The 26,172-nt window shown below is 44.3% G+C and overlaps 1 protein-coding gene across 1 annotated transcript in view; it reads right to left on the reverse strand.

Annotated features, from left to right (window-relative positions):
• The window catches only part of atp13a1 (ATPase 13A1), a 114,072-nt gene that overhangs the window by 36,421 nt on the left and 51,479 nt on the right, over positions 1 to 26,172 (reverse strand). Inside the window, exons 11-15 of the mRNA XM_069927574.1 lie at positions 19,580 to 19,717; positions 16,171 to 16,291; positions 13,067 to 13,224; positions 8,672 to 8,847; positions 4,732 to 4,842 (exon numbers count right to left, since the gene is read on the reverse strand). Coding sequence (XP_069783675.1) covers positions 4,732 to 4,842; positions 8,672 to 8,847; positions 13,067 to 13,224; positions 16,171 to 16,291; positions 19,580 to 19,717 — 704 coding nt within the window. The remainder of the gene's footprint in view (positions 1 to 4,731; positions 4,843 to 8,671; positions 8,848 to 13,066; positions 13,225 to 16,170; positions 16,292 to 19,579; positions 19,718 to 26,172) is intronic.

The raw sequence follows: 26,172 nt of genomic DNA on the forward strand, positions 1-26,172 counted from the left end.
GCAAACTTAGCAGACAATGTGGATATTGCTTCAAAACTCCAAGCTGCATAGCCTTGCTAACTGCCAAGGAACATCAGAAAACAATTCGACATACTGTTAACTACAGTAAAACCCCTAGTATCCAGCACCCAAGGGGATTGGTAGATGTCAGCTAAACGAGTTTTCTGGTTGCTTGAAACTGAGTGCTGAGTGAATGGAGAACTATTGGCGAAGCGGCCAATTTTAAACTGCTGGGTTTTTTTAATCCATTTATTTTCCGTGATTTTCTTGAGAATAAAAGCAGGGCTTTGAGCCCAATAAAGCTGAGTGTGTGAACTACATCCAACTGGGGTTTGTGTCATTCTTTCTGGCAACAGCATATTCTTTCTAAGCTAACCTGCATGCAGCTATAACTTCTCTTGTGCTATAGGCTCCGCAGAGCCATAGCTTGTAGCAGCTAGCTACAAGACAAACAATACATTTACAGGACAAGTATTCATATTGTATATACAAATAAATACTGTTTATTTATTTTATTAATTCTGTGAATAAGAGAGTCTCAGTTGGTTAGTGTGAGCGATTCCTTTGGTCATTCCGCGTTCTCACGGCCAGTGGAAAGAAGTTGTTCCTCAGCCTGGTGGTGCTGGCTCTGATCCTCCTGGATCTCGTTCCCAATGGGGTAGCAGTGTGCGGGGTGGAAGGGGGTCCTCAATGATTTTGTGCACCCTTTTCTGACAAAGATCCTGGTAGATCACGTCAATGGAGGAGACACTTGATATAATCATTATGGTTACAATGGGACTGCAACAATTGAAAATGTTTTGGTAATGATTTTGGACAGCAGATGGCCCAGAATTCAAGAGAACTACTTTGTATTTTTCCCCCATGGAGTTTTGTTTAACAATCACTCAAATCAGGTTGAACAACCCACCCTAAAGCCCAGACTTTAAACAGTGCTGCCTTCACTAGCAATGCACTGCAAGGAATGGCCACTCACCGTACTCAAATCTTGGCAAAAGGTCTGAACATCTCACCTGGGGTGGGCACAGACCTGCACCAGTCCTTCAGTGACAGAGGATGCACTATTTTTATACGTGTGTTCAGGAATCATAGACATATTTTAGTTTCAAACAAGGAGCCAAACCTTTCTAGCCTTCCCTGTTCACTATCTCACCAGAGGTACAGTCAGCTTTGAAATGTTTTCTTTCTTGACATGAGCAGCATTCAATCCCCTCATGCTGCATTCAGTTTTCACGTGGCCTCCTCTACGACGGACAAATCAAACCCAGATTGGGCTATTGCTTGGTGTTTAGTCTGGAGAAATAATCCTTAGTTCAGGTGGTTTGCTCGTCTCTTGTCAATTTTTAGAAGCATCACCAAAACTATCCCATCCAACTTGATTTGGGAACTACTCTGGCCAAGGCCGCAGAGTTGTGAATGCAGCCCATGCCACCATGCCTGCCAATCTCCCCTCCATCGACTCAGCCCACACTTCCTGCTGCCTCAGATCCCAGTCAGATCTCCTTCCACTTCCAGTGGGCCAAAGATACACAAGTTTGAATGCATACACCACAAGATTCTGACTAGGGAAGTGACCTCTCATTAGCGAAGTTATACAGTATGTTTCCGATTATCTGAAATGCTCGGGACTAGTTGTGTATCGGATAACTGCATTTTTCAGATAACTGAGAAATGGTTTTAAGCAGACCAGGAGCATCAACAGAATACTTGTTTCGGCTGTCGCTGATCCATGAAAGCTCCTATCCGCTGTCGCCAATCTCCAATACCACCACCCCCTCACCCTGGTCTGCCACCACTGAAAAAAAAAAATCAGTTCCCCACCCCCTTCTGTTACCCTAGTGCCCCACTGATTAGATTTGTTTTGACGCCGACTCTGCGGACAGTGGAGAACCAAATACAGTGGAAGGTCAAGAAGAAAATGGAAAGAGAACCAGAAATGTATTTATTGAGAAATCTTATAGTTATTGGGCACAAAACTATCAAAACATCAAATACAGTTTGTGAAGATTGCACTAGCAGTAGCCAGGAGATCCATTGTTGTTACATGGAAGTCCGACTTCCCCTACTCCGTCCCCTCACTGGAATACGGAAATGCAAACGTGCCACCCAGAAAAGATGATTTATAAAGTTAGTAAGAAATATGACTTGTTTGTTAAAATATGGCAACCTTATTTGAATCCTACTGGCTTAAGGATATAATTAACTTTCCCGAAAAGGTTTAAATAATATGGTTAGGTTAATAGCATTGAATTCCAAAAGATCTAGATGTGGACTAATTAATGAAGGCCGCTCAAACACCCCCATTTTTTAATGTTAGCATTGGTGGAGGGTGAGATTTGGGCAATCATATGCGACTGTAATTTTAAAATACTATTTATATGATGCATGTAATAATGTTCTGATTTCTCGCCTTTGTTTTTGTACAGGGTGATGATGGTGGCATCACGAGAAATCAGACTGCTCAAACTACAGGGGAATCACGTTGCTCTCCATTGCAGGCAAAATCTTCGCTAGGATTCTACTAAATAGAATAATACCTAGTGTCGCTGAGAATATTCTCCCAGAATCACAGTGCGGCTTTCGCGCAAACAGAGGAACCACTGACATGGTCTTTGCCCTCAGACAGCTCCAAGAAAAGTGCAGAGAACAAAACAAAGGACTCTACATCACCTTTGTTGACCTCACCAAAGCCTTCGACACCGTGAGCAGGAAAGGGCTTTGGCAAATACTAGAGCGCATCGGATGTCCCCCAAAGTTCCTCAACATGATTATCCAACTGCACGAAAACCAACAAGGTCGGGTCAGATACAGCAATGAGCTCTCTGAACCCTTCTCCATTAACAATGGCGTGAAGCAAGGCTGTGTTCTCGCACCAACCCTCTTTTCAATCTTCTTCAGCATGATGCTGAACCAAGCCATGAAAGACCCCAACAATGAAGACGCTGTTTACATCCGGTACCGCACGGATGGCAGTCTCTTCAATCTGAGGCGCCTGCAAGCTCACACCAAGACACAAGAGAAACTTGTCCGTGAACTACTCTTTGCAGATGATGCCGCTTTAGTTGCCCATTCAGAGCCAGCTCTTCAGCGCTTGACGTCCTGCTTTGCGGAAACTGCCAAAATGTTTGGCCTGGAAGTCAGCCTGAAGAAAACTGAGGTCCTCCATCAGCCAGCTCCCCACCATGACTACCAGCCCCCCCACATCTCCATCGGGCACACAAAACTCAAAACGGTCAACCAGTTTACCTATCTCGGCTGCACCATTTCATCAGATGCAAGGATCGACAATGAGATAGACAACAGACTCGCCAAGGCAAATAGCGCCTTTGGAAGACTACACAAAAGAGTCTGGAAAAACAACCAACTGAAAAACCTCACAAAGATAAGCGTATACAGAGCCGTTGTCATACCCACACTCCTGTTCGGCTCCGAATCATGGGTCCTCTACCGGCACCACCTACGGCTCCTAGAACGCTTCCACCAGCGTTGTCTCCGCTCCATCCTCAACATCCATTGGAGCGCTCACACCCCTAACGTCGAGGTACTCGAGATGGCAGAGGTCGACAGCATCGAGTCCACGCTGCTGAAGATCCAGCTGCGCTGGATGGGTCACGTCTCCAGAATGGAGGACCATCGCCTTCCCAAGATCGTATTATATGGCGAGCTCTCCACTGGCCACCGTGACAGAGGTGCACCAAAGAAAAGGTACAAGGACTGCCTAAAGAAATCTCTTGGTGCCTGCCACATTGACCACCGCCAGTGGGCTGATAACGCCTCAAACCGTGCATCTTGGCGCCTCACAGTTTGGCGGGCAGCAGCCTCCTTTGAAGAAGACCGCAGAGCCCACCTCACTGACAAAAGGCAAAGGAGGAAAAACCCAACACCCAACCCCAACCAACCAATTTTCCCTTGCAACCGCTGCAATCGTGTCTGCCTGTCCCGCATCGGACTGGTCAGCCACAAACGAGCCTGCAGCTGACGTGGACTTTTTACCCCCTCCATAAATCTTCGTCCGCGAAGCCAAGCCAAAGAAGAAAAATAATGTTCTATACAAGTCTTAGAAAAAATAAAATATTTTAAAAAAAATGAAAATAGAGCTTACCTGAAATGAGAACAATCTCCCCAAGCACTGCCTGACCCCCACTGATTTCCACCAGTCACTCACTGATGTTACCAAACTGGCGCTAACAGCACATCAGAGCCCCACCATAAGCACATCGGGTGAAATTTTTTTTTCCAACTTGTGACCTAACGACGTTGCCAAAATTTTTTTTTAATGATAACTGAGATTTTCAGTTAACTGGTTTTCGGTTAATTGGAAATGTACTGTATTGGTCTTGCAGTGCTTTAACTGAACTTTCCGATACTACATCTGGACGTACTTGATGTACTTAAGGGTTGACATACCTGTATAGCATGCAAAATAAAGTTTTTCATTGCATCCTGGTACAAATTCAATTTTTCCCACTAAGACCAACCTGAAAACAGACACCGAGAGCAAGCTTTTGGTCCCCACAATACATTCTAAATGGCTCAGTGTCACACTGCATACGCTGGAGTGGGAGGTACTGAATGACCTGGAGCAAGGTCAGCATGCTCAGAAAAATTCCCCTGCTGCCTGCAGAAAAATGATTACCCATGGAGAATGGCACCTCCACAATCACAGGCAACATCGCCACCTGTACTGCATGACTGTCACAGGCAGGATATCTGCAAGGAAGAAATGTTTACCTGCTGATGAGTGAGGTATCCCATCTCTTTATAGCCCAAGGCCAAGACCCTTGCTCCTTCTCGTGACATCTCGGTGTGGACAGAATCATAGTTTTGAGGACGTTCACAGAACTAGAAAACAACCAGGTATAATGAATGAATAAACTACATGCAAAGCCACACTGAAAGAGCAAATGGCAGGACTCGTGTGCATTATGGGTAGCATTAAATGGTTCTGATCCAACGCCTTCACAGATTCTCAGGAGCCCTATTCATCTACACCTCTTCATTCTTCCACAAAAATGTCAAAACATCAACATAACTCAGTAATATTTTGGTCATCTTAATAAATTTTCTTCAAGTTCATCATCATTGCATTGAACAAATAACTATAATATATAAATACTTAACACAGTTACAGTCTCACAGCCTGTGGGGAAAAAGCTACCTCCCAGCCTAGCAGCCCTGATTTTGATGCCACCTTCTTGATGGCAGTGAGTTAAAAATACTATGTTCTGGATGGAAAGGGTCTTCTACAATTCCTTGACCCCTATTTAGACAGCATTCCCAGTAAATGTCATCTACAGAGGAAAGGGAGACCCCAATCATCCTCTCAGCTGTTTTCATGATCCTCTCGATAGACCCAGTCTGATACTTTGTAGCTACCGTACCACAGAACGATGCAGCCAGACAGGACACTCTCAATTGTGCTCTTGTAAAAGGCTGTCAGATGGGGGCCAGTTGCCTTGCCCTCCTCAACCTTTATTAGAAATATTGGCACTGCTGCACCTTTGCGACTCACGAGGAGATACTGTGGGCCCAGGATGGGTCATCACGTATGCAAACAAAGGAATTTTGGGCTCTCCACTCTCTCCATAACAGAAACCCTGATGTGTGGTAGAGACACCCTCCTGTTGTCCACAATAATCTCCTTTGTCTTTTCCACATTGAGACTTGGGTTTGTTGTTCTCTCACTATTTTTTGAGCCTTTCAACCTCCTCTGTAATATGCAGCTCAGTGGTGCTGGTGAGGCCCAACTACAGTTGTATCATCCGCAAATTCTTCTGAAATGGGGTAAAGTTACGGGTGCTTGCACTAAAGCCACAATGTCAGATCCCGTGTTAACCATCTACAAAGGTATGGATGTACAGACCCAGACTTGAACCTCATCCACCAAGAGTCTGCAGCCTCAAGAATCAGAAGCTGAATACAATCTGCTGAAGGAACTCAGCAGGTCGAACAGCATCAGAGGGAGAAGGTTCAGATACTATTTATTGTCATGTAATAAAACAAATATCTTCTTCTTCTTTGGCTTGGCTTCGCGGACGAAGATTTATGGAGGGGGTAAAAAAAGTCCACGTCAGCTGCAGGCTCGTTTGTGGCTGACCAGTCCGATGCGGGACAGGCAGACACGATTGCAGCGGTTGCAAGGGAAAATTGGTTGGTTGGGGTTGGGTGTTGGGTTTTTCCTCCTTTGCCTTTTGTCAGTGAGGTGGGCTCTGCGGTCTTCTTCAAAGGAGGCTGCTGCCCGCCAAACTGTGAGGCGCCAAGATGCACGGTTTGAGGCGTTATCAGCCCACTGGCGGTGGTCAATGTGGCAGGCACCAAGAGATTTCTTTAGGCAGTCCTTGTACCTTTTCTTTGGTGCACCTCTGTCACGGTGGCCAGTGGAGAGCTCGCCATATAATACGATCTTGGGAAGGCGATGGTCCTCCATTCTGGAGACGTGACCCATCCAGCGCAGCTGGATCTTCAGCAGCGTGGACTCGATGCTGTCGACCTCTGCCATCTCGAGTACCTCGACGTTAGGGGTGTGAGCGCTCCAATGGATGTTGAGGATGGAGCGGAGACAACGCTGGTGGAAGCGTTCTAGGAGCCGTAGGTGGTGCCGGTAGAGGACCCATGATTCGGAGCCGAACAGGAGTGTGGGTATGACAACGGCTCTGTATACGCTTATCTTTGTGAGGTTTTTCAGTTGGTTGTTTTTCCAGACTCTTTTGTGTAGTCTTCCAAAGGCGCTATTTGCCTTGGCGAGTCTGTTGTCTATCTCATTGTCGATCCTTGCATCTGATGAAATGGTGCAGCCGAGATAGGTAAACTGGTTGACCGTTTTGAGTTTTGTGTGCCCGATGGAGATGTGGGGGGGCTGGTAGTCATGGTGGGGAGCTGGCTGATGGAGGACCTCAGTTTTCTTCAGGCTGACTTCCAGGCCAAACATTTTGGCAGTTTCCGCAAAGCAGGACGTCAAGCGCTGAAGAGCTGGCTCTGAATGGGCAACTAAAGCGGCATCATCTGCAAAGAGTAGTTCACAGACAAGTTTCTCTTGTGTCTTGGTGTGAGCTTGCAGGCGCCTCAGATTGAAGAGACTGCCATCCGTGCGGTACCGGATGTAAACAGCGTCTTCATTGTTGGGGTCTTTCATGGCTTGGTTCAGCATCATGCTGAAGAAGATTGAAAAGAGGGTTGGTGCGAGAACACAGCCTTGCTTCACGCCATTGTTAATGGAGAAGGGTTCAGAGAGCTCATTGCTGTATCTGACCCGACCTTGTTGGTTTTCGTGCAGTTGGATAATCATGTTGAGGAACTTTGGGGGACATCCGATGCGCTCTAGTATTTGCCAAAGCCCTTTCCTGCTCACGGTGTCGAAGGCTTTGGTGAGGTCAACAAAGGTGATGTAGAGTCCTTTGTTTTGTTCTCTGCACTTTTCTTGGAGCTGTCTGAGGGCAAAGACCATGTCAGTGGTTCCTCTGTTTGCGCGAAAGCCGCACTGTGATTCTGGGAGAATATTCTCAGCGACACTAGGTATTATTCTATTTAGTAGAATCCTAGCGAAGATTTTGCCTGCAATGGAGAGCAACGTGATTCCCCTGTAGTTTGAGCAGTCTGATTTCTCGCCTTTGTTTTTGTACAGGGTGATGATGGTGGCATCACGAAGATCCTGAGGCAGTTTACCTTGGTCCCAACAAAGCTTGAAAAACTCATGCAGTTTGGCATGCAGAGTTTTGCCGCCAGCCTTCCAGATATAGTATTACATGAAACTGCCTTTAATCTGGCATTAGGCAAAGATTCACCATGAGCATCAGCATTGTCCGGCACCCCTTAGAATCAGAGAAAGAGAAGCAAGGGAGTCCCCCCACTCCCAGAATCACTGAGCATCTGCGGATTTGCCTTCAGCACTCTTGCAGCCTCTGCAGCCACACAAGACTCCAGATCAGTTTAAACCATTGGCAACCCAACCTCAAATCCAAACTTCGGACACATTGAGGAAGCCTTCAGAGCCCAAGGCCATTGGGAGCTCTCCTTGCCTTCAGCACCTCTTGAATCCTGGTTCCAATACCTAGTACTCATGAGTCAGTAGCCCACAGCCTGTGTGAGTCCTTCAATCTCATATAGCCCACAGCCTGTGTGGGTTCCTCGCCTGCAAGTCGCCAACTGCTCATCACCTATGTGTTTCATTCAGCTGCAGAGCCCCTCACTTTTCCACCACCGTGGTCCCCATCCTTAGGGTCATCTCCTCTGCTTCTCCTTCTAAGCGGCGTATGTTCTATCCAATACTGGTGCCCTGGGGTCTGCAACCTCTCTAGGCCACTGCTGAACATAGACTCTGCCATCTTGGGCCCAGACCATATGATTGCAGGATTTAAAATAAAACATTGGTTCCTTAAACAGGCCATTAAAGCCTGTACCGAGCCATCAGCAGTAAGACTGAGTGGTAGGCTGCGGGAGAGAGCTGTGTCTCCGCTCCCTCCAGGTCCGCACCAGCAGCAGCTCTGGAAGCGCCACCTTTTTGCATAATAAGAACGGTTGACATTGAGCCAAGACACTGCATCGAAACTATTCAAAAGGATGAGGGGACTTCAGCTGTATAACAATGATCTTTTGCTGATACCCACAAATAAAGTGCATTGTTTAAACACAAATCAAAAGAAACTCCCCTCCTCCCCTGTGTCTTCATACCTACCATGTACCGCAGTGTCTCAGGCGCACCCTTCACAGTACTGAAGTACTGGAGATCCGTGGAGCCCATTGTTTCATAGGAACCGAGGACCGACATGCGCTTCAGTGCACTGGCAAAATGAAAACGCTGATGGATTTTCAATCCTTGGGATTTGATACTTTTAGGGAAAACCTTTTCATCTGCAGAGTAAAAACATGGCAAATATTAAATAACCAAAAAGTATTTGTTCAAGTTTATTTATCAACCGATTGTACAAGTACAACCTGAAAAAAGAGTGTTCTCCAGTCCATGGTGCAAATTTATGCATACACACATACAAACTAAAACACAGAACCCACATGCATGTCTTTCGTGTATATGTGTCACAGGAATTTGTTTTAGCAGACGTTCAGCAGTCTCTCTACCCATGGGAAGAAACTGTTCTTCAGCTTTGTGGTTCTGGCTCTAGTACTTCTGTCTCTCTTTCCCAACAGGAGTAGGTGCACGGGTGGTAGGGGTTCATAAGGATTTTGCGAGCACACTTTAAACAATGATACCAGTAAATCTCATCGACGAAGGGGGAGGGAGACCTCAGTGATCCTCTCTGCCTCCCTTTGCAAATGACTCATCAAAACAACAGGCTTGGGAAAAGTCTTTATGGCCTTGTTCAAAGCCGATTGGGCAGTCAAGGATGTACCAGCGTTAATGGCAGAGGTCACATTTCCTCAAAAGGATAACTGAAGAATCACAGGATGGAGAGAGGCTGTGCTCTCATGGTGAATGTTGATGCACTGCCTTCCATCAATGGTTAACTGGATCAATGAGAGCAGTGACCAGTCCTTCACCTCCATTTCTCATTGGCACCAGTATCTGGGGAGGAGGGAGCTGTTCCCATGGGACAGGCTCCACCTGAGCCAGACTGGTACCAGAGTCCCAGCGAAGTGCCCAACTAGAGAACTAAACTAAGTAGCAGGGGAGATGGGTTCAACAGACTGGAAAAGTATGGATGAAGTTTAAGGGAAGGAGAGCATAGGACAGATAATTAAAATCTACAGAATAAAAGATAGGAGATAGAGTTTTGAAAAGGATAAACATTTGAATTCAAGCAACACAGACAAATGAAAGTGTGGGATATAAAGACAGCGTATGAAAGAAGGTAGAAATTAGAAATCAGCAGTTACAATGTTGTGGGGATAACAAAGAGGTTGAGCAAGTTGGGCCCCTATTCCATGGAGCGCAGGAGAATGAGGGGTGATCTTACAAAATCAGGAAAGAAATAAATCGGGTGAATGCAGGGAGTCTTTTGCCCAGAGTAGGGGAATCGGTAGCCAAAGGCACAGGTTTATGGTGAGGAGGAAGAGTTTAAATAGGAACTAAAGGGGCAAATTTGAATATGATGGGTGAATGGAGGAGATGGTTGAAACAAGTATGAATGTCTAAAAAATATTAATGGATGCAAGGATAGGATGGATTTAGGGGAATATGGGCCAAACACAGCAGGTGAAATCTAGCGCATGTTGTTCATTTTAGTCACCATGGGCAAGTTGGGACTGTTTTCAAGTTACATGACCAAACACAAATTGGAAGACAAATCAAATAATATCAGAGAGTACGGAAAGGCTGCTTGCCCGGTTAAAAGGTCCATTCATAACAAATTAAATGTTCTTCTGCTCTTTAGGCAAGCATAGACTTCTGTGGAAATTGATCAAGTTTATAAAACAAAGGAACAGCTTCATGTTGATCAATTAGCTGGGTGAAGCATTGAAGATCACATTCCAAGGACAGAACTGGTCAGAGTTGGCCTGAATATTGCAGGCTCTTCTGACAGGAGGGATGTTGGACGGTCTGTCAGTTCTCTATCCGCTTTATTCCTTCGATGATCACCTGGGTCAGTTTCACACAAGGATAGCATCTGTGTGCAGTTACTGCTGGGATGGAGAGAGGGGAGGTGTCAAAAATCATCCCAGTGAAGGAGAGCAGGGTGAACATCAGTAGCAAAGGGCATAGCAGCAGCAATTGTGAATGAATGCCTGGACGGGGATGGGGCAGGGGGTAGATAATGGAGGGAAGCAGAGAGTTTGCTTCAAGAGCAAGAGTGGCGAGGGAAGATCACTAACGAGAGCTAATTAGGCCAGTGGATGATGTACCAAGGAAGGATAAGGGAGGATAATTTGCAGGTGCCACAGGTGATCAACAAGGTCGTTGGTATTGAATTTTAAGAGCAGTGAGGTTCTGCTGCAACCATTCAAGTACTGGTGAGGCCACATCTGAGCACTACATGCAGCTCTGGTTTCCTTAAGCCCCTTTTCCACAGGCATCCCAGTTGATTGGCTGTGCAGTGTCCTGTGAGAGGAAGCCCTTTGTGCCATTTTCACTGGGCCACCCTTTACTGGTACCCTAATTGCTTTTCCACAGAACACACTCATCCCCAGGGATCAGAGTGTTCTACCCTCAACTGGAAACAGGCTTTCTGCTGTCTCTTTTCCACCGGTTTTATCAGCACGCCGGCGTCAGCAAACACCGGAGATATGAGTGGGGGTAGAGGTGATCAATCCCCAGCATGAAATAACATCATTTGATGCTGGCGTTCGGACCATGTTCCTTTTCCACTGAACCCTGCCCCAGTTAATTCCTGGGTAAGGGTGCCAGTGAAAAAGGTGCTTTAGTAAGAGATATAATGGCCTTGGAGGCAGTGCGGAGGAAGTTCACTGGGTTGATAAAGGAAATGAAGGTGGAGGAGACTAAATTACAAAAGGAATTAACAAGACAGGATCATGGAGGTTATTTCCACTGGCACGAGACTAGAACATAGCCTCAAAATTCAGAAGAATAGGTTTAAAGCAAAGACAAGGAAACCCCGTTTATCCCAGAGAGCAGACTGTCTGCGGAATTCTCTGCTGAAGGATGGAGTAGAGGCTGCCTCATTTAATGCATTTAAGACACAGTTAAGACTTGAAGAAAAAGGACACGCAGAACTATACGAGGGGAGGGGAACCATAGGTGAAATGTGGGAGTAGTGCATGGAAGGAACCAGGAAGGAGAAGTGAAGACTAAAATGGTTGATGGAGGGGCTGGGTGGGGTATGGGAAAGAGAAAATGGGAGGGCCAGCTTCACCCAAAGGATACCGAGGAGAACACCAAGGTAATGGTTACCCGAAATTAGAAAGTTTAGTGGGCTGTAGAGTGGCTGGGTGGTTTACAAGGTTTAGTTTGTATTGGTCCTTGCTCTGGCCACAAAGATGGCCAAGGATAGGCTGGAGTGCAAATGGGAAGAGGACTTGAAATGACATGCAACCAGAAACTTGATGGCCAAGTTTCTGCTTGGTCTCCCTGATGTACAGGAGGCCATGCCAGGAGCACAGAGATTGGAAGAGGTGCACATGAATTTTTGCCTTACCTGGAAAGACTGTTTAGGTCCCTGAGTGGTGGCGTGAGAAGTAGTGTAGAAGCCAATGAGACAGGGAAAAGAGACAGGGGTGACCAGCGAGCCACAGATTGGTCCCTCCAGAAAGGAGAAAGGGGTGGGGACGAGAAGATGTTGCTCAAGTTGGGATCTTACTGCAGCTGCTGGAAATAACCAAGGATGAGGTGCTGGATGCAGAGGCTGGTAGGGCAAGGCCAAGGACTTTGTGGCATGGTGGGGGGGATGGGGGATGAGTGAAGTCCAGGAAATGGCCAGAAGGTTACCTCTACTACTGTGGAGGGAAAACCACACTTCCCAAAAGAGGAGAACATTACAGAATCTTATCAGCAGATGTGCTGAAGATAGAAGCTGGGAGACAGAAATGGCATTCTTATGGGGGGGGGGGGGGTGGGGAAAGGGGTGGAAAGAGCTGCAGTCCTATTATCTGGGGTGAGTTAGTGGGGTTATAATAAGTATTTTGCCTATTGGGATGGAGAGAGGGGAGATATCAGAAATGGTCCAAGTAAAGGAGAGTAGGGTGGACATTAGTAGCAAAGGAGATAAAATTGACGCCTTCCATCTAGGTTCAGGAAGCAGCTCCAGTACAGAGTTGGGAGTGATGCCAGACTAGGTTTAAAACAAGGACATTACCACTCAATGAAAAGGTGGGCATTGCTGGGGGCCATGTGAGCACCCTGGTGAGTGCCACTTGGTGAGAGGATCATAGAAAAACTATTGGGAGGAGGAACATAGATGTACGTCTTTAGAATGTGGGAGGAGACTGGAGCAACCAGATGAAACCCACAGAGACATGGAGAGAACTTACAAACTCTTTTCAGATAGCGCTGGATACGACCGCAAGTCCCTGGGGCAGTAATACTGTTGTGCACTAACCGATACTTCCACTATTCATTAATAGAGTCAGCACACACTGCTCTCTTGCAGGAAGATTCTGCATTGGTAAGTTGTGCCCACCTTCACAATTCTGAATTACAAATAGAAAACATCCTTTTCACCTTTCGTCAGGGTCCAGTCAACTGCCGTGAGCATTGCCTTTTCAAGGGGATCTCCAACCAACGTCCCGTCATCCATCTGTACCAGCGAATGGCATGTGGCCACCACCCGGTGTGTCTGCAGGGGGATCTCTGATACTGGGACCAACTCCCTCCCTTCCCTGCAACAGGAACCACAAACGCCCATCACCTCACAAAATACAGGAAAATGGTGTGCTGAAAATTCAAAGAGAATTTTTCAAGCTACTCATTATGGAGGAATGTTCAATTTGAAAAATACATGTCCTTGTGAACAGGAAGAGTCTTTAAATAAACATCCTGGGGTGGATTCAAACAGGAGATTGCTGCCCAAATGAATGCCACTACCCTTCCCAGATTCTACCAATCACCAACACACTAGGAGTAATATACAGCGGCCAATTACCCTCCCAACCCACATGCCTTTGAGATTCACGTTTAAATTTAGACATACAGCATGGTAACATGCCCATCCAGCCCACAAGTCCATGCCACCTAATTAACCTTCAACCCCCATACATGTGGAAGGGTGGGAGGAAACCCACAGAGACACCGGGAGAATATACAAACTCATTACAGTCAGTGTCGGATTTTAAACCGGGTCGCAGGTGCTTTGCGGTAACTGCTACACTAACCGTGTCAGGAAACTGCAGCAAATCAACGTGGTCTCAGAGAGGACGTGCAAACTCCACATGGCGGAGGACAGATTGCAGAGGCAAGAAATCCAAAACAGAAAATGCCAGAACACCCTGCTGACCAGTCAGAGAGGGAAACAGAATTGTTATCCCTTTAGGACGTCGGCTGCCTTCTTGAGGCAGTGCCGTACGTAGACATCTTCAATAGCAGGACATTTGGTGGTGTGAAGTGACAGACAAAAATAAAACAGAGCAGGGATGTTAAGGCTTTATCAGACACTGGTGAGCCCTCAAGGATAGAAAGTACAGTTTTGAGCTCCTGATTTAAGAAAAGATGTGCTGACGTTGGAGAGGATTCAAATAAGATTCACAGGAAAGATTCCTGAAATTAAGGAATTAGCATACAAGGAACGTTTGACAGCTCTTGAGCTGTATTACCTAGAGTTCAGAAGAATGAGGGGGGACCTCAGAGGAATTTTGAATGCTTAAAGGCCTTGGAAGAGTAGATGTGGCAAAGTTGTTTCACATGGTAGAAGAGTCGAGGACAAGAGGACACAACTTCTGGATTGAAAGGCACCCATTTAAAACAGAGAGGCGAAGGAATTTCTTTAGCCAGAGAGTGGTGAACCTCTAATTTGCTACCTCGTGCAGCTGCAGAGGCCAAGTCGTGGTGTGTATTTAAGGTATTTGAATAGTCAAGGAATCAAATGTTATGAGAATAAGAGGAGAGTGGGGCTGAGTGGGAGAATGGATCAGCTCATGAAAGAATTGCAGAGCTGACTTGATGGGCTGAATGGCCTATTTCTGCTCCTATATCTCATGGTCTTATAGATTGGAAAAAAAGTTTAGTTAGGGTTGACTGCCTTTTCCACCAAGTTTTCTTGGGGTGCCAGTCTCAAAGCTGAAATCCACACAGATCCCCCAGCCTTCAGGCACAGAACTGAGACAAGCTTGGAATTCCAGAGCACAAGCTGAGGTTCAGCTTCCCAATCTGTCAATGAACTTTTTTTTTTTATTAGCTCAGGCCAGAATAAAACTTTCTATTTTTATTCAAATTAAACTAGTAAACGTAAAAGCAGTTAATTACTTTAAGGTCGCTGTGAGAGAACTTGGTTATTTAAAAATTAAGAAAAATAAATTTAACAATCTCAAGCCCTTTGTGAATGTCAAAGTGCTCATCTGGTGTCAAAACAAATATCATTCACTAGTGTGCAGAGGTTAATTAGACTATTAACTACATTAGGTGGGTCATATTGCTAGGAAAGGTTGGGCTAGAATCCAGAGTGATTAATATCTACAAAAAACCCAAGTCTTGACAGGTTGGATGTGGAGAGACAATGATTCCCTTTAGCAGGGAATCTAGAACTACCCATTTAAGAGACAATAAGGAGAATCAGGAATCTTTGGAACTCTTCATAGACAAGATGGGTGGAAGGGCACCCAGAACGCCACAACTCTTCTGCAGAAGAGTTACTGTGAAGGTGAAAATGTTACTGCAGATAAATGGGAATATGGAATTGAGGTTAGAACCAAATCAGCTATGAACATTGATTGGCAGAGCTTTTAATTTGTAGGTTTACATCTCTGCAAATTCACAAAAATAAGCCTGTTCACAATCTTGCCATTTGTCAAAATACACCGTGCAAGAATTTAATTGTTAAAAAAAATTTAGACATACAGAATGGTAACAGTCCATTTCGGACCACGAGTCTATGCTGCTCAATTTATACCCAATTAACCTACACCTCCTGTATGTTTCGAACGGTGGGAGGAGCCCCTGGGGAAAACCCATGCACACACGGAGAGAACGTACAAACTCTTTGCAGACAGCGTGGAATTCAAACCCTGGTCCCATCACTGGTGCTGTAATGGCGTTGCGCTAACCGCTATGACACTCAATGTCTCCTTCCCACTGAACACCCAGGCTTCAGTGAAGACTTGGACTTGAAAAAGGAATATCTGTGACTGAAACTCTGTCTCACATTCTACTGAATGGAACTCTGTACTTTCAGTCTACAATTCACATGGACAAGCAGGTAGATTGAATCAAGAATTGTATTCAAGCCTCCAGCTGTCTCTCATCTTTAATACAGAGGGAGCTGGCTGCACCATCCCTTCTGCATTGGTCCCTTCTTTTCCCACGTTGCTCCCAAGGACAATGGGTGTTGGTGAACTATTACATAAACCACATTTTAAAGATCACTGTGAACGGATTGAGGAGATTTCTGTGAGGTTATGCCAAAACAAAAAAAAATGCTAGTTACAACTTACTTGGCAAAGTTTTGTGGGAGAAATGTAGTTCAGTGCTAAGGGCATTGACAGATGAAAGCATCGTAAGATAAAAAATAAAGTCACACGGCAGCCAGATTAGACTGAAGGGAAAGTAAGCTGCCCAGAAATTGCTTTCAGGTCTCAAGACGAGTGCAGAGAACTGGCATGAAAAAGAACACTTACCGAAGTCCGGCCACCCCTCTGACCACCAGGTTTTCACTTGTCAGAGTGCCAGTTTTATCAAAACAGCAGAATTCCACTTTCCCAGCGAAGGGGATTCGGAAAGGTTCTGTACAGTACACATCTGAAAGAAAAACAGCAGATAAACACTCTTGTCCCAATGCCAATCTGCAAAACCTCGTGGTGTTTAAAGCAAAGCTGATGGTGATACAGTATGGGAAGACTTAACCCTACAAGCCCCAGTTTTCTACATTCTAACAATGGTGACAAGACAAAATTTGTCAATGGAAGTAAGATATTTTGGACATAGGTCAGAAAAAGGGACACAAGGAAACCAAGTCATTTCTCCTTTGAAGAATACCCGCTAATTACTTGTCTTGCAAAGAGTGCAGAGACTTATCATTGTGTACCAGAACTCTAAGGGTTAAATTACAAGCAGAGATTGGATATTGTGTTCTGTGGAAAACAGAAAGTTAAGGGTAATTTGACATTTTGAGGAATTTGAAGGCAATTAATTGGGTAATGCAGAGAAACCTTCAGCTGATTACAGGAGCTCGGGGATGGGGAGGGCAGTGGTGCATCGCAAACACGAGAAGGGTCCACAACAGCAGGGCCCAACCTGAATACCAAAGCCAGGACGTTCAGTGGCAAAGCTGGAGTTTTCTTTTCATTTGAGGTGGGACATTTTCCCACAAATATCACAATTCATCACTTCTATTATATCAAAAAAACATGGAACCACAACACCTAGATACAGTTAGGATATAGACGAACCATATCCATTTTCAGTAACACAGGATTTAGGGGCTGAAAGGCCAATTCCTGTAGGCTCAGGGACCTAGATTTAATACTAGGTCTGCCAGATTGTGAGGGAGCTGGTCTGTGAGTTTGCCCTCAGTTTAGTCTGAAGCCCACTGGGGTAGATTTTCCACACTATTCTATACATTGTGCATGCACGTTTTATTAAATGGTGCGCGTTTTTTTCCCGCACTCTTTCATAAATTGTGCGCCTAGGTGCTTTATCCCGCTATGATTTTACTGCCCTGCAAATACGTGATATGTCACTCAGGATGTCACCATTGGAGGTTTGGCCCCTCTTAGCTCCGTGATACCTGGTATTTAATGTTAAAGGGTTGACGGACCCGGAATTTCATAGTCCAGTGTGAACGGCTCTCCCAGTATTTCAACACAGGTCATTCACATGCCAATTTAGCAGGTTGCCAATATAAAAAAGGCCTTAAAAGATTACGAGGTAGGGAGGGTTTAGTTTTTTTTTAAAAAAGTATAGGTTGGCTCAACATCATGGGCTGAAGGGCCTGTACTATGCTGTAATGTTCTATGTTCTGTCTCATTTCTTATTCAATATAGAAATCCACAGTCACTTAGCTCCAGTTCCCATTCTTCTCACACTCCACAAGCCAAACAGTAACGGTTAGTACTGTAACTATCCGCAAGTCTAACAGCTAGATCTTTGATTAGAGGCAACGTCACACGTGAAAAATTACTGAACCATCTAGGAGAGGAAGAAACAGCAACACAAAACTGGAGCTGACTGCTGTACACAGATCTCAGATTCCTGACCAGTAGGACTCATTTGACAGAATTGCCGGGAGAGTCTGTAACAAGTTTTAAGGAGTGCAAAGAAAGGTGTCAAGACAAAGCCTGTTTTAATATTGAATGGTTAAGCATGCTTGACAGTCGAAGTGACCACGGCCCATTTCCTGTTACATATCCTTTTCATTTATTTATGGGGGTGGGGGGGGAGAAACGAAGCTGGATGGGCAAAGTGGAATAAGTGAACTGGAGTATTTCTCTTAATTCTAAACAAAAAGCAATTAATACGAAGATTATTTAAGTGTCATGAAAAAATACAGCAACTTAACAGTTCAAAATAGTCTTGTCATATTGCTTTGTTTGCAAGTGCAGATGCTTCACCAGTACCACCACTATAAATGGTATTTTCTGCATCCAGTCACCCCATCGGAAGTAATAATTTGCATTTATGGAGCCATCTTTAAGTAATAAATTACCCAAGAAATTTGAGTGCTGGCAATCCAGGTCACAAGATGATATTGTAAATTTGAGGAACATCCTGGAGAAACAGGTGCTTTAGGAATTCCTGACCTGAGCAGCAGGACAACCAACGAAGCGCCTAAAGCTGTGAATGCACAAGGGACCTGGGAGAGGGGCTACTCCACAAGACCAGAATCAGACAAAATTTGGCACTGCACCAAAGGGGGTAAACATCAGAACAAATGAGAAGTTAACAGAGGCAATAATAAAGGCAGATGCTGCACACAAAATATTTTTATTTAATAAAAAAGTGAAGGCTTGACAAGTTAAGCAAGAGTTATGGTGCTTGGAAAGTGCACAATATACTTTGTGATGCTTATTCACTTTCACCAAAAACCTTACCTTCGATCCAATTTGGAGGGGGGGGGAGGGGAAACGGGAAACAAGAGTCCCTTTTACCAGGTGTGTGCACACCAATAGAACTCTACTGCCTGGACAGATTGAGCACATTTGACATGTTCCTGTTATGTACATTCTCCAGTGCAGGTCTGGATAGTGTCAGAGTGCAAGAGGAGGAATACTATACTTGGCCTACACATATATCTATTGAAGCTATCTGCATTCAATTTACTGCGATGTTCTTGTTCCAAGGTGAAAGCAGTGTCCCTTCCTAATTTTCTGCTTCCATTTTTTACGATCTACAGCATGGTTAGTACAACGCTATTATATCGCTAGTAACCCAGGTTCAAATCCGGCGCTGACTGTAAGAAGTTTGTATGTTCTCTCCATGTCTGCGTGGTTTTTCCCTGGGTGTTCTGGCTTCCTCCCACCCTTCAAAATGTACCGGGGCTGTAGGTTAATTTGGTAGAATTGGGTGGCCTAGGGTCGTGGGCCGGAAGAACGTGCTACGTGCTGCGCATCTCATTTATTTAGAAATTAATGTTTTATGTCTTTTAAACTTTTTATTCTTAAGGCAGGTGTATTAGTTAGGCATTGTTATAGAGTAAGTCTCAAGCAACCAGAAAATTCGCTTATCTATCATGTACCAATCGCCATAGGTGCCGGATAACAGGGGAGTTACTGTACCTAAATTTTCCTGATCTCAGGTACACTTCAGGACCTGGATCAAATGACTGTGATTCACCTCAAATTAAGATTGGGGGGGTGGGGGGGGGGGGGAAACAATAGCACTATTGAGAAAATTGCAGGCTCAACTCCCATTCAACAATGGTTTATCTCTGTAATGGTTTATTTCATGCACTTTGAATGAAATATGGCAGGTTTTAAAAAAAAAACACATTTTCCATTCAACATCTACTTGAGCAATTTCACCCTTCAAGCCTATAGTTTCATGTGGCTTTCAGCTTCACAAAGTACTTACGAATCACAAAGTACTTACGAAGTTTAGCTAAGGCAATGAGGGAAGTGTTGACTGCCAGTGACAACTCAATTGGGAGCTCAGGTGGAACAACAGATGTTAAGATTAGTGCACACTCCAAAAACAACTTGTAACGGTTTCTATTTGGGTCCTTTGTACCTGCAAGCAAAGATGAGAAAGGTGTTAACAAGAACCAACTACAATAAATATAGCTATTTGTAATGACTAATGACTCCTGAAACAATCTTCCAATAACATTAACAAAGCAATAATGAATTGCTTGGGTTGAGAAGTAGTTTGGGAAGGGAATAAATGCAACCTAATAGATTGGACTCAACAGGAAACTCAATTTCCTACTGCAAGCCATATGCAGGTTAAACAAAGGACATGACGTGGATGTATATTTGGACTTTCAAAAGGCCTCTGACAAAGTGCCGCCCATGAGGCAGCTTCACAAAATGAGAGGCCATGGAATTAGCACAGGTAAGATAGAGCACTGGCTGATCAGCAGGAAACAGAGTGGGAACACAGGGTTGGCTGGTTGGCTACCGGTGACCAGTAGTGTTCCACAGGGATCAGTGTTGGGGGCCACTTTTTACTCTCTATGTTAATGATTTGGATTGCGGAATAAATGGCTTCCTGGCTAAGTTTGCAGATGATACAAAGAGAGGTGGAGGGGCAGGTATCGAGGAGAAAATGGAGAGGTTGCAGAGAGATTTAGGAGATGGGCAAAGTATTGGCAAATGAAATGCAATTTTTGAACATGTATAGTCAAGCACTTCGGCAGAAGAATTATTTGGATGAGGACAACATTCAAAATTCGTAGGTGCAGAGGGACTTGAGAGCCCTTGTGCAGGATACCCTAAAGTTTAATCTCCAGGTTGAGTCGGTGGTGAAGAAGGCGAATGCAATGTTGGTATTTATATCTAGATGAAAACTATACAAGAGCAGGGATGTGAGGTTGAGGCTTTATAAGGCACTGGTGAGGTCTCACAAAGTACAGGGTACAGTTTTGGACTCCTTATTTAGGAAGGATGTGTTGGCATTCAAGAGGATTCAGGGAAGATTTACCAGAATGATTTCTGGAATGAAGGAACTAGCATATGAGGAATGTTTGACGGCTCTTGGATTGTACTCCTTGGAGTTCAGAATAATGAGGGGGGTGGGGGAACACCTCAAAGAAGCATTTTGAATGTTGAAAGGCCAGAACAGAGCTGATGAGGCAAAGTTGTTTGCCATGGTGGAGGAGTCAAGGACAAGTTGGTTCAACCTCAGGATTGAAGGGCATCCATTTAAAACAGAAATGCAGAGGAATTCCTTAAGCCAGAGAGTGGCTAACCTCAAGTAGCTGTTGGAGGCCAGGTTGTTGGGAGTTTTTAAGCCAGAGATTGATAGGTATCTGAATAGTCAGGGTATCAAAGGTTAAAGATGATGTGGAGAAGGCAGGGGAGTTGGGCTGAGTAGGAGAATGTATCAGCTCATGATGGAATGGCAGAGCAGACTCAATGGGCCAAATGGCCTACATCTGCTCCTATATCTTATGGTCATGATCTGATTAGCTGCATTAGAATGGAAATAGTTTCAAAGTTTCATATATTAAAATTGGAAAAAGATGGGATTTCACAATAATACCCTGAAGTTGAGATGTTTCTCCAAGTTTTTAAATCACAATTCATTGCTGTCACTGACTGACGGGACGATACTGAATAAATAACTTTGATATTACAAATTGCATCAATCGTGGGTAGGAGACTACATACAATCAGCGTACTGAAACAGCAGGTTTGTCGCATCTTAATCCAGGTGGATGTGAAGCATTGACAAATGCAAGGTTTGCAGAATTCGTGGAAATAAGGGGAGCAGTAAAAATACAAAAGCCTTGCTCCATGTGTGACATATTCCAATGAAAATTATGATAGCACCAATGGTAGAGTTAACAGCAGGCTGGTTGTTGAACTAAACCCATCCATTTGAGCAAGAGAATGTCATGGAAAAAGTAGCCACTATAATTAATGCATACACAAAAGCACATTGAAAAATTACTCTCAGAAACAGCCGCAGAATGGAACAATGCAGACTCCACTTCAGGACACCCATTCCCTCTTTTGACCCCAGTGCTGGACGTAGTTCCAACCCCAAATGTGTCTTCACCATCCCCTCAAATGCTGGGAGATCAGTCCCCTGTGCTCGTATCTCAACGTGTTCTGAGCCCGTCATGATGTTGAGCTCTTCTTCCACCCCCCCCATGCTCATTACTTCGGCAAGGTTCCCAAACCCACTGCTGACCTTTTTTTCTCCACCTTAAACACTCTTCTTCATCATCTCCTGGCCCTTTATCCCTTATCAATCTTTTTATTCCCCACTGCCAACAATAACATCACCACCTTGACTTCCCTCCACTTCATAACTGCGGAACACGCACTCCTCACCAATGCCAACCTATTCAAAAACACAGACGAGGTAGTGCCATTGTTCTCGGGTAGACTGACCTCTAACTTTGCTGTGCCAGCTGACTCTACTACATCACCGTACCTCTCTCTTTGGGTAATGACCCCAGCAATGATCACCAAGTCACTGTCTGCCAGATCATCAAACCAATTCCATTCTGCCAATCTCTATTGCACATAAAAGACCCTCAAACAGGACTCACCAGGAAGGTCTCATTTCTCCCTGCTCTGGATCCAATTCTCACACTTCAATTCTATTGTGTTTTCCCTTGCCCAGTTCATTCCCACCTCCATCTGGGACACCTCACACATTCTCCAACAATTTATAAACAGGCTTCCAATTCCCTGGTCCCCGCCATCTCACCTACATCTCCATACACATCCATTTCCCATCAGGAAGGGCCCAAAACACAGAACCAAGTTGTTCCTCTTCAGCAACACTCTCCTCAGCCTGATAAATTTTGGTCTTGCCCCAAACAACTTTTTTGATTCCTCTTGCTTTCTAAATCAGAGATTTGGCCCCAGCTACGCCTACCTTTTCAATGGCCACTTCCAAGGGTCCTTGTTCCAAATATGGCATTCCCCAACTATTTCTCTCCTCATCAACAATTGCAATTTGTGCCAATTTCTCTTGTAAATTCTGCCCTGCTCCCAACTTAATGGACTACTTCTGAAACCGCTTCCCTTTTCGAGATCCCAGCATCCATCTCAAGAAACAAAATATCCATAGAAATTTACTGCACCCACCAACTCCTCCTGAAATACAAGATTTCCCCACACTGTCTCTTTGAAGGATGTCATCCCTTTCTCGCACTTTCTATCTCACCTGCTCAAGAGGAGACTTTCCATTGCAGGACATTCGTAATGTCCTATCAAAAACATGACATCCTGTCTACCTGGATTATGTCTCTTCCTAGCCGGTCCTTTTAAAGGACACCATCCCTTCCTCCCAGTTCATCCACCCTATCTATTTTCAGGATGAGGTCTTCCCCTCCAGGAGAGCTGAAAACATCTTTTATAAAGATGGATTCATCTTTGCTGTCATCGATAAAGTCAGCACCTTTATTTCAACTTCTCTTTCTTCTGGCCTTACCTCAACTCCCCCAAGGAGAATCAGGACAAGAGCCCTTCTAGTCCTCACTTTCCATCCCATCAGCCTCCACCGCTTCTGTCAGCTTCAGTGCAATCCAACTGCAGCTACATCTTCCCCTCTCCACCTCAATCTGCTTTTCTTAAGGGATCAGTTTCTTGGAAACTGCTCTTCCCTCCCCACCCACCCACCCACCCACCCTTCTAACCCCTGAGGAACTTCCCATTGCAACTGTCTCCTCCCTCACCTCCATCCAGACCCACAGTCAACCTTCTACGTGAGTCAGAAATTCGCATGCACATTATCCAACCTGATCTATTGCATTCAATGTGTACCCAGTGTTACATCCTCTACTTTGGTGAGACCAAACACTCACTGCAACAGCCATGCTCAATCCGGGGGGTTGGGGGGTGGAGGCATGGTTTTTGCAACACTGTTACAGTGCTAGTATAAAGAGTTTGTACTTTCTCCCCATGTCTGCGTGGGTTTCCTCCCATGGTTCAAAGTGTACTGGGATTGTAGGACAATTGGTTGTAATTGGGTGGCACAGGCTTGTGGGTTGGAAGGGCCTGTTACTGTGCTGTAGGTCGAAATTTAAAATTTATACTTGTCGCCTTGAAGAGAACAGGGATGTGTCTATTTGTTGCCTTGAAGAGAACAGGGATTGATCTATTTGTCGCCTTGAAGAGAACAGGGATTCATCTATTTGTTGCCTTGAAGAGAACAGGGATTCGTCTATTTGTCGCCTTGAAGAGAACGGATTCATCTATTTGTCGCCTTGAAGAGAACAGGGAAGGAGGAGTCACGTGATGGAGTAGTGGCCGGACGGTGAACTCCAGCCCTCTCCAGAAAAGTCGGGAAAAACAAGGGAAAACACAAAGGCACAGAAATAAAAGTTAAAGAAACGTGAGTATAAAGGTGGAAAGAAGATGGCGACAAAAAAAGAAAAATTAAAATCAACGGTAAGAAGAGAGGAAGAGAAGACAACGGAGGAAGAAGGAAAAGGCCTTACCTGTCCGAAGAGGCCCGCTGTGGAGAGAGAAGCCCGCTTCCTCAGGTCGGTAGAAATAGAACTACAAAAATGGCTCGCTGAGCCGAGTAAAAGTGCGCAATCGCGCATGAAAGAAAACACACCAACGGGAGGGGGGATCAGCTGGGGAGTCGATCTCCACAGCCGGCAACGACAGCTGCAGAACACCTGCAGCAAGAAGAGAACACAGAAGACAATGGAAACAAGAAAGAAGAGAAGAAAAGGGCAACAAAGAAACAACAGATGGCCAACCCAGAGGAAGAAGAGGAGGAAGAGTACAGTGAAATAGAAGAAGAAGGGAAAGGCAAGATAAAGGATATACTTTCTCTTGTTAGAGGATACATGGAGTCATTTAAAGAATAGCAGACACAGGAATTTAATGATTTAAGAAGAAGAATAAACAACACAGGAGAGAAAATGAACAAAATAGATATGACCTTAACAGAAATGGGAAAGAAAATGGACAAGATGGAAGAGCGGGCAGTAGCAGCAGAAATGGAGGTAAAAGACTTAAAAAAGAAATTGGAGGAATCTAATAAAAAAGCTATAGAGACACAAGAACTGTTAGCTCAAAAAATAGATATATTGGAAAATTCTTTGGCTTGGCTTCGCGGACGAAGATTTATGGAGGGGGTAAAATTATAACAGAAGAAATAACATAAAGACAGTGGGCCTTAAGGAAGATGAAGAAGGCAAGAATATGAGGGAGTTTATAAAAGATTGGATCCCTAAGACCCTAGGATGTCCAGAACTACAGCAAGAAATGGAAATAGAAAGGGCACATAGAGCATTGGCCTTTAAACCACAACCACAACAAAAACAAAGATCTATTTTAGTAAAATTCCTAAGATATACTACAAGAGAAAAGGTACTGGAGAAGACAATGGAAAAAGTAAGAGAGGGCAACAAACCACTGGAGTATAAAGGGCAAAAAATTTTCATTTATCCAGATATAAGTTTTGAACTCCTAAAGAAGAGAAAGGAGTTCAATACAGCAAAGGCGATTTTATGGAAGAAAGGGTATAAATTTATACTAAAGCATCCAGCGGTATTGAAAATATTTATTCCAGGACAACAAAACAGACTATTCTCGGATCCAGAAGAAGCACGAAAATTTGCAGAACAATTACAAAAATAGACTGAGGGATGAAGACGGGTAATGAGAGTAAAAATGATCACGATTGATATGTATGTGAGTAAAGAGGTATAAGAGTGAATAGATACAATGTGCATACGTGAATGTATCTGTACTTAGAGGAAAATATAGATAGTATAGACAAGAATTAATAAGGGAAGGTAATGGAATAGAGAGAATAAGGAGGGAATTAAAAGAGTGACCTTTGTTACATATGAAAAGCGAAATCTTTTCTGGGGGGGGGCTGGGTGGGGGGGAATAGCGGTCACTGCAAAATCAGTTGACGCTTGCGAGTGGATTCGCAAACCCAAATGGAGAGGGGAGATGTGGTTGTCCGACAAGGGATAAAGGACAACTCAGGAGGGGAAGGGGAGATTGGGGATAAAGAAGATATAAATAGGAGAATAAGGAAAATGTTTGATGTTGTAGGAATGTTGTCTTATAAAGAGTTTAAAATAAGAAAACAGAAATGGAAAAGGAGGAAAGGTAATGATGGAAAAATGGAAAGAGAAGATAAACAAAGTATAAAATGGCTACACTGAACTATATGACTTTAAATATTAATGGAATACATAACCAAATTAAAAGGAAGAAACTACTAAATTTACTGAAAAAGGAAAAAATTGATATAGCATTTATCCAAGAAACACACTTAACTGAATTGGAGCACAAGAAATTAAAGAGAGATTGGGTAGGACATGTAACAGCAGCATCGTATAATTCAAAAGCAAGAGGAGTGGCTATATTAATTAGTAAAAATGTGCCATTTAAAATAGAAGAGGAAATAATAGATCCAGCAGGGAGCTATGTTATGATAAAATGTCAGCTCCTAAGTAACATAAAAAACAAAGAATTTGGAATTGATTTGGAGGATGCACAAAAAAGATTTGTTAAGATAGCCCTAGCCGTAGC

This window comes from Narcine bancroftii, chromosome 3 (assembly GCF_036971445.1).
Source record: "Narcine bancroftii isolate sNarBan1 chromosome 3, sNarBan1.hap1, whole genome shotgun sequence".
Classification (NCBI taxonomy): domain Eukaryota; kingdom Metazoa; phylum Chordata; class Chondrichthyes; order Torpediniformes; family Narcinidae; genus Narcine; species Narcine bancroftii.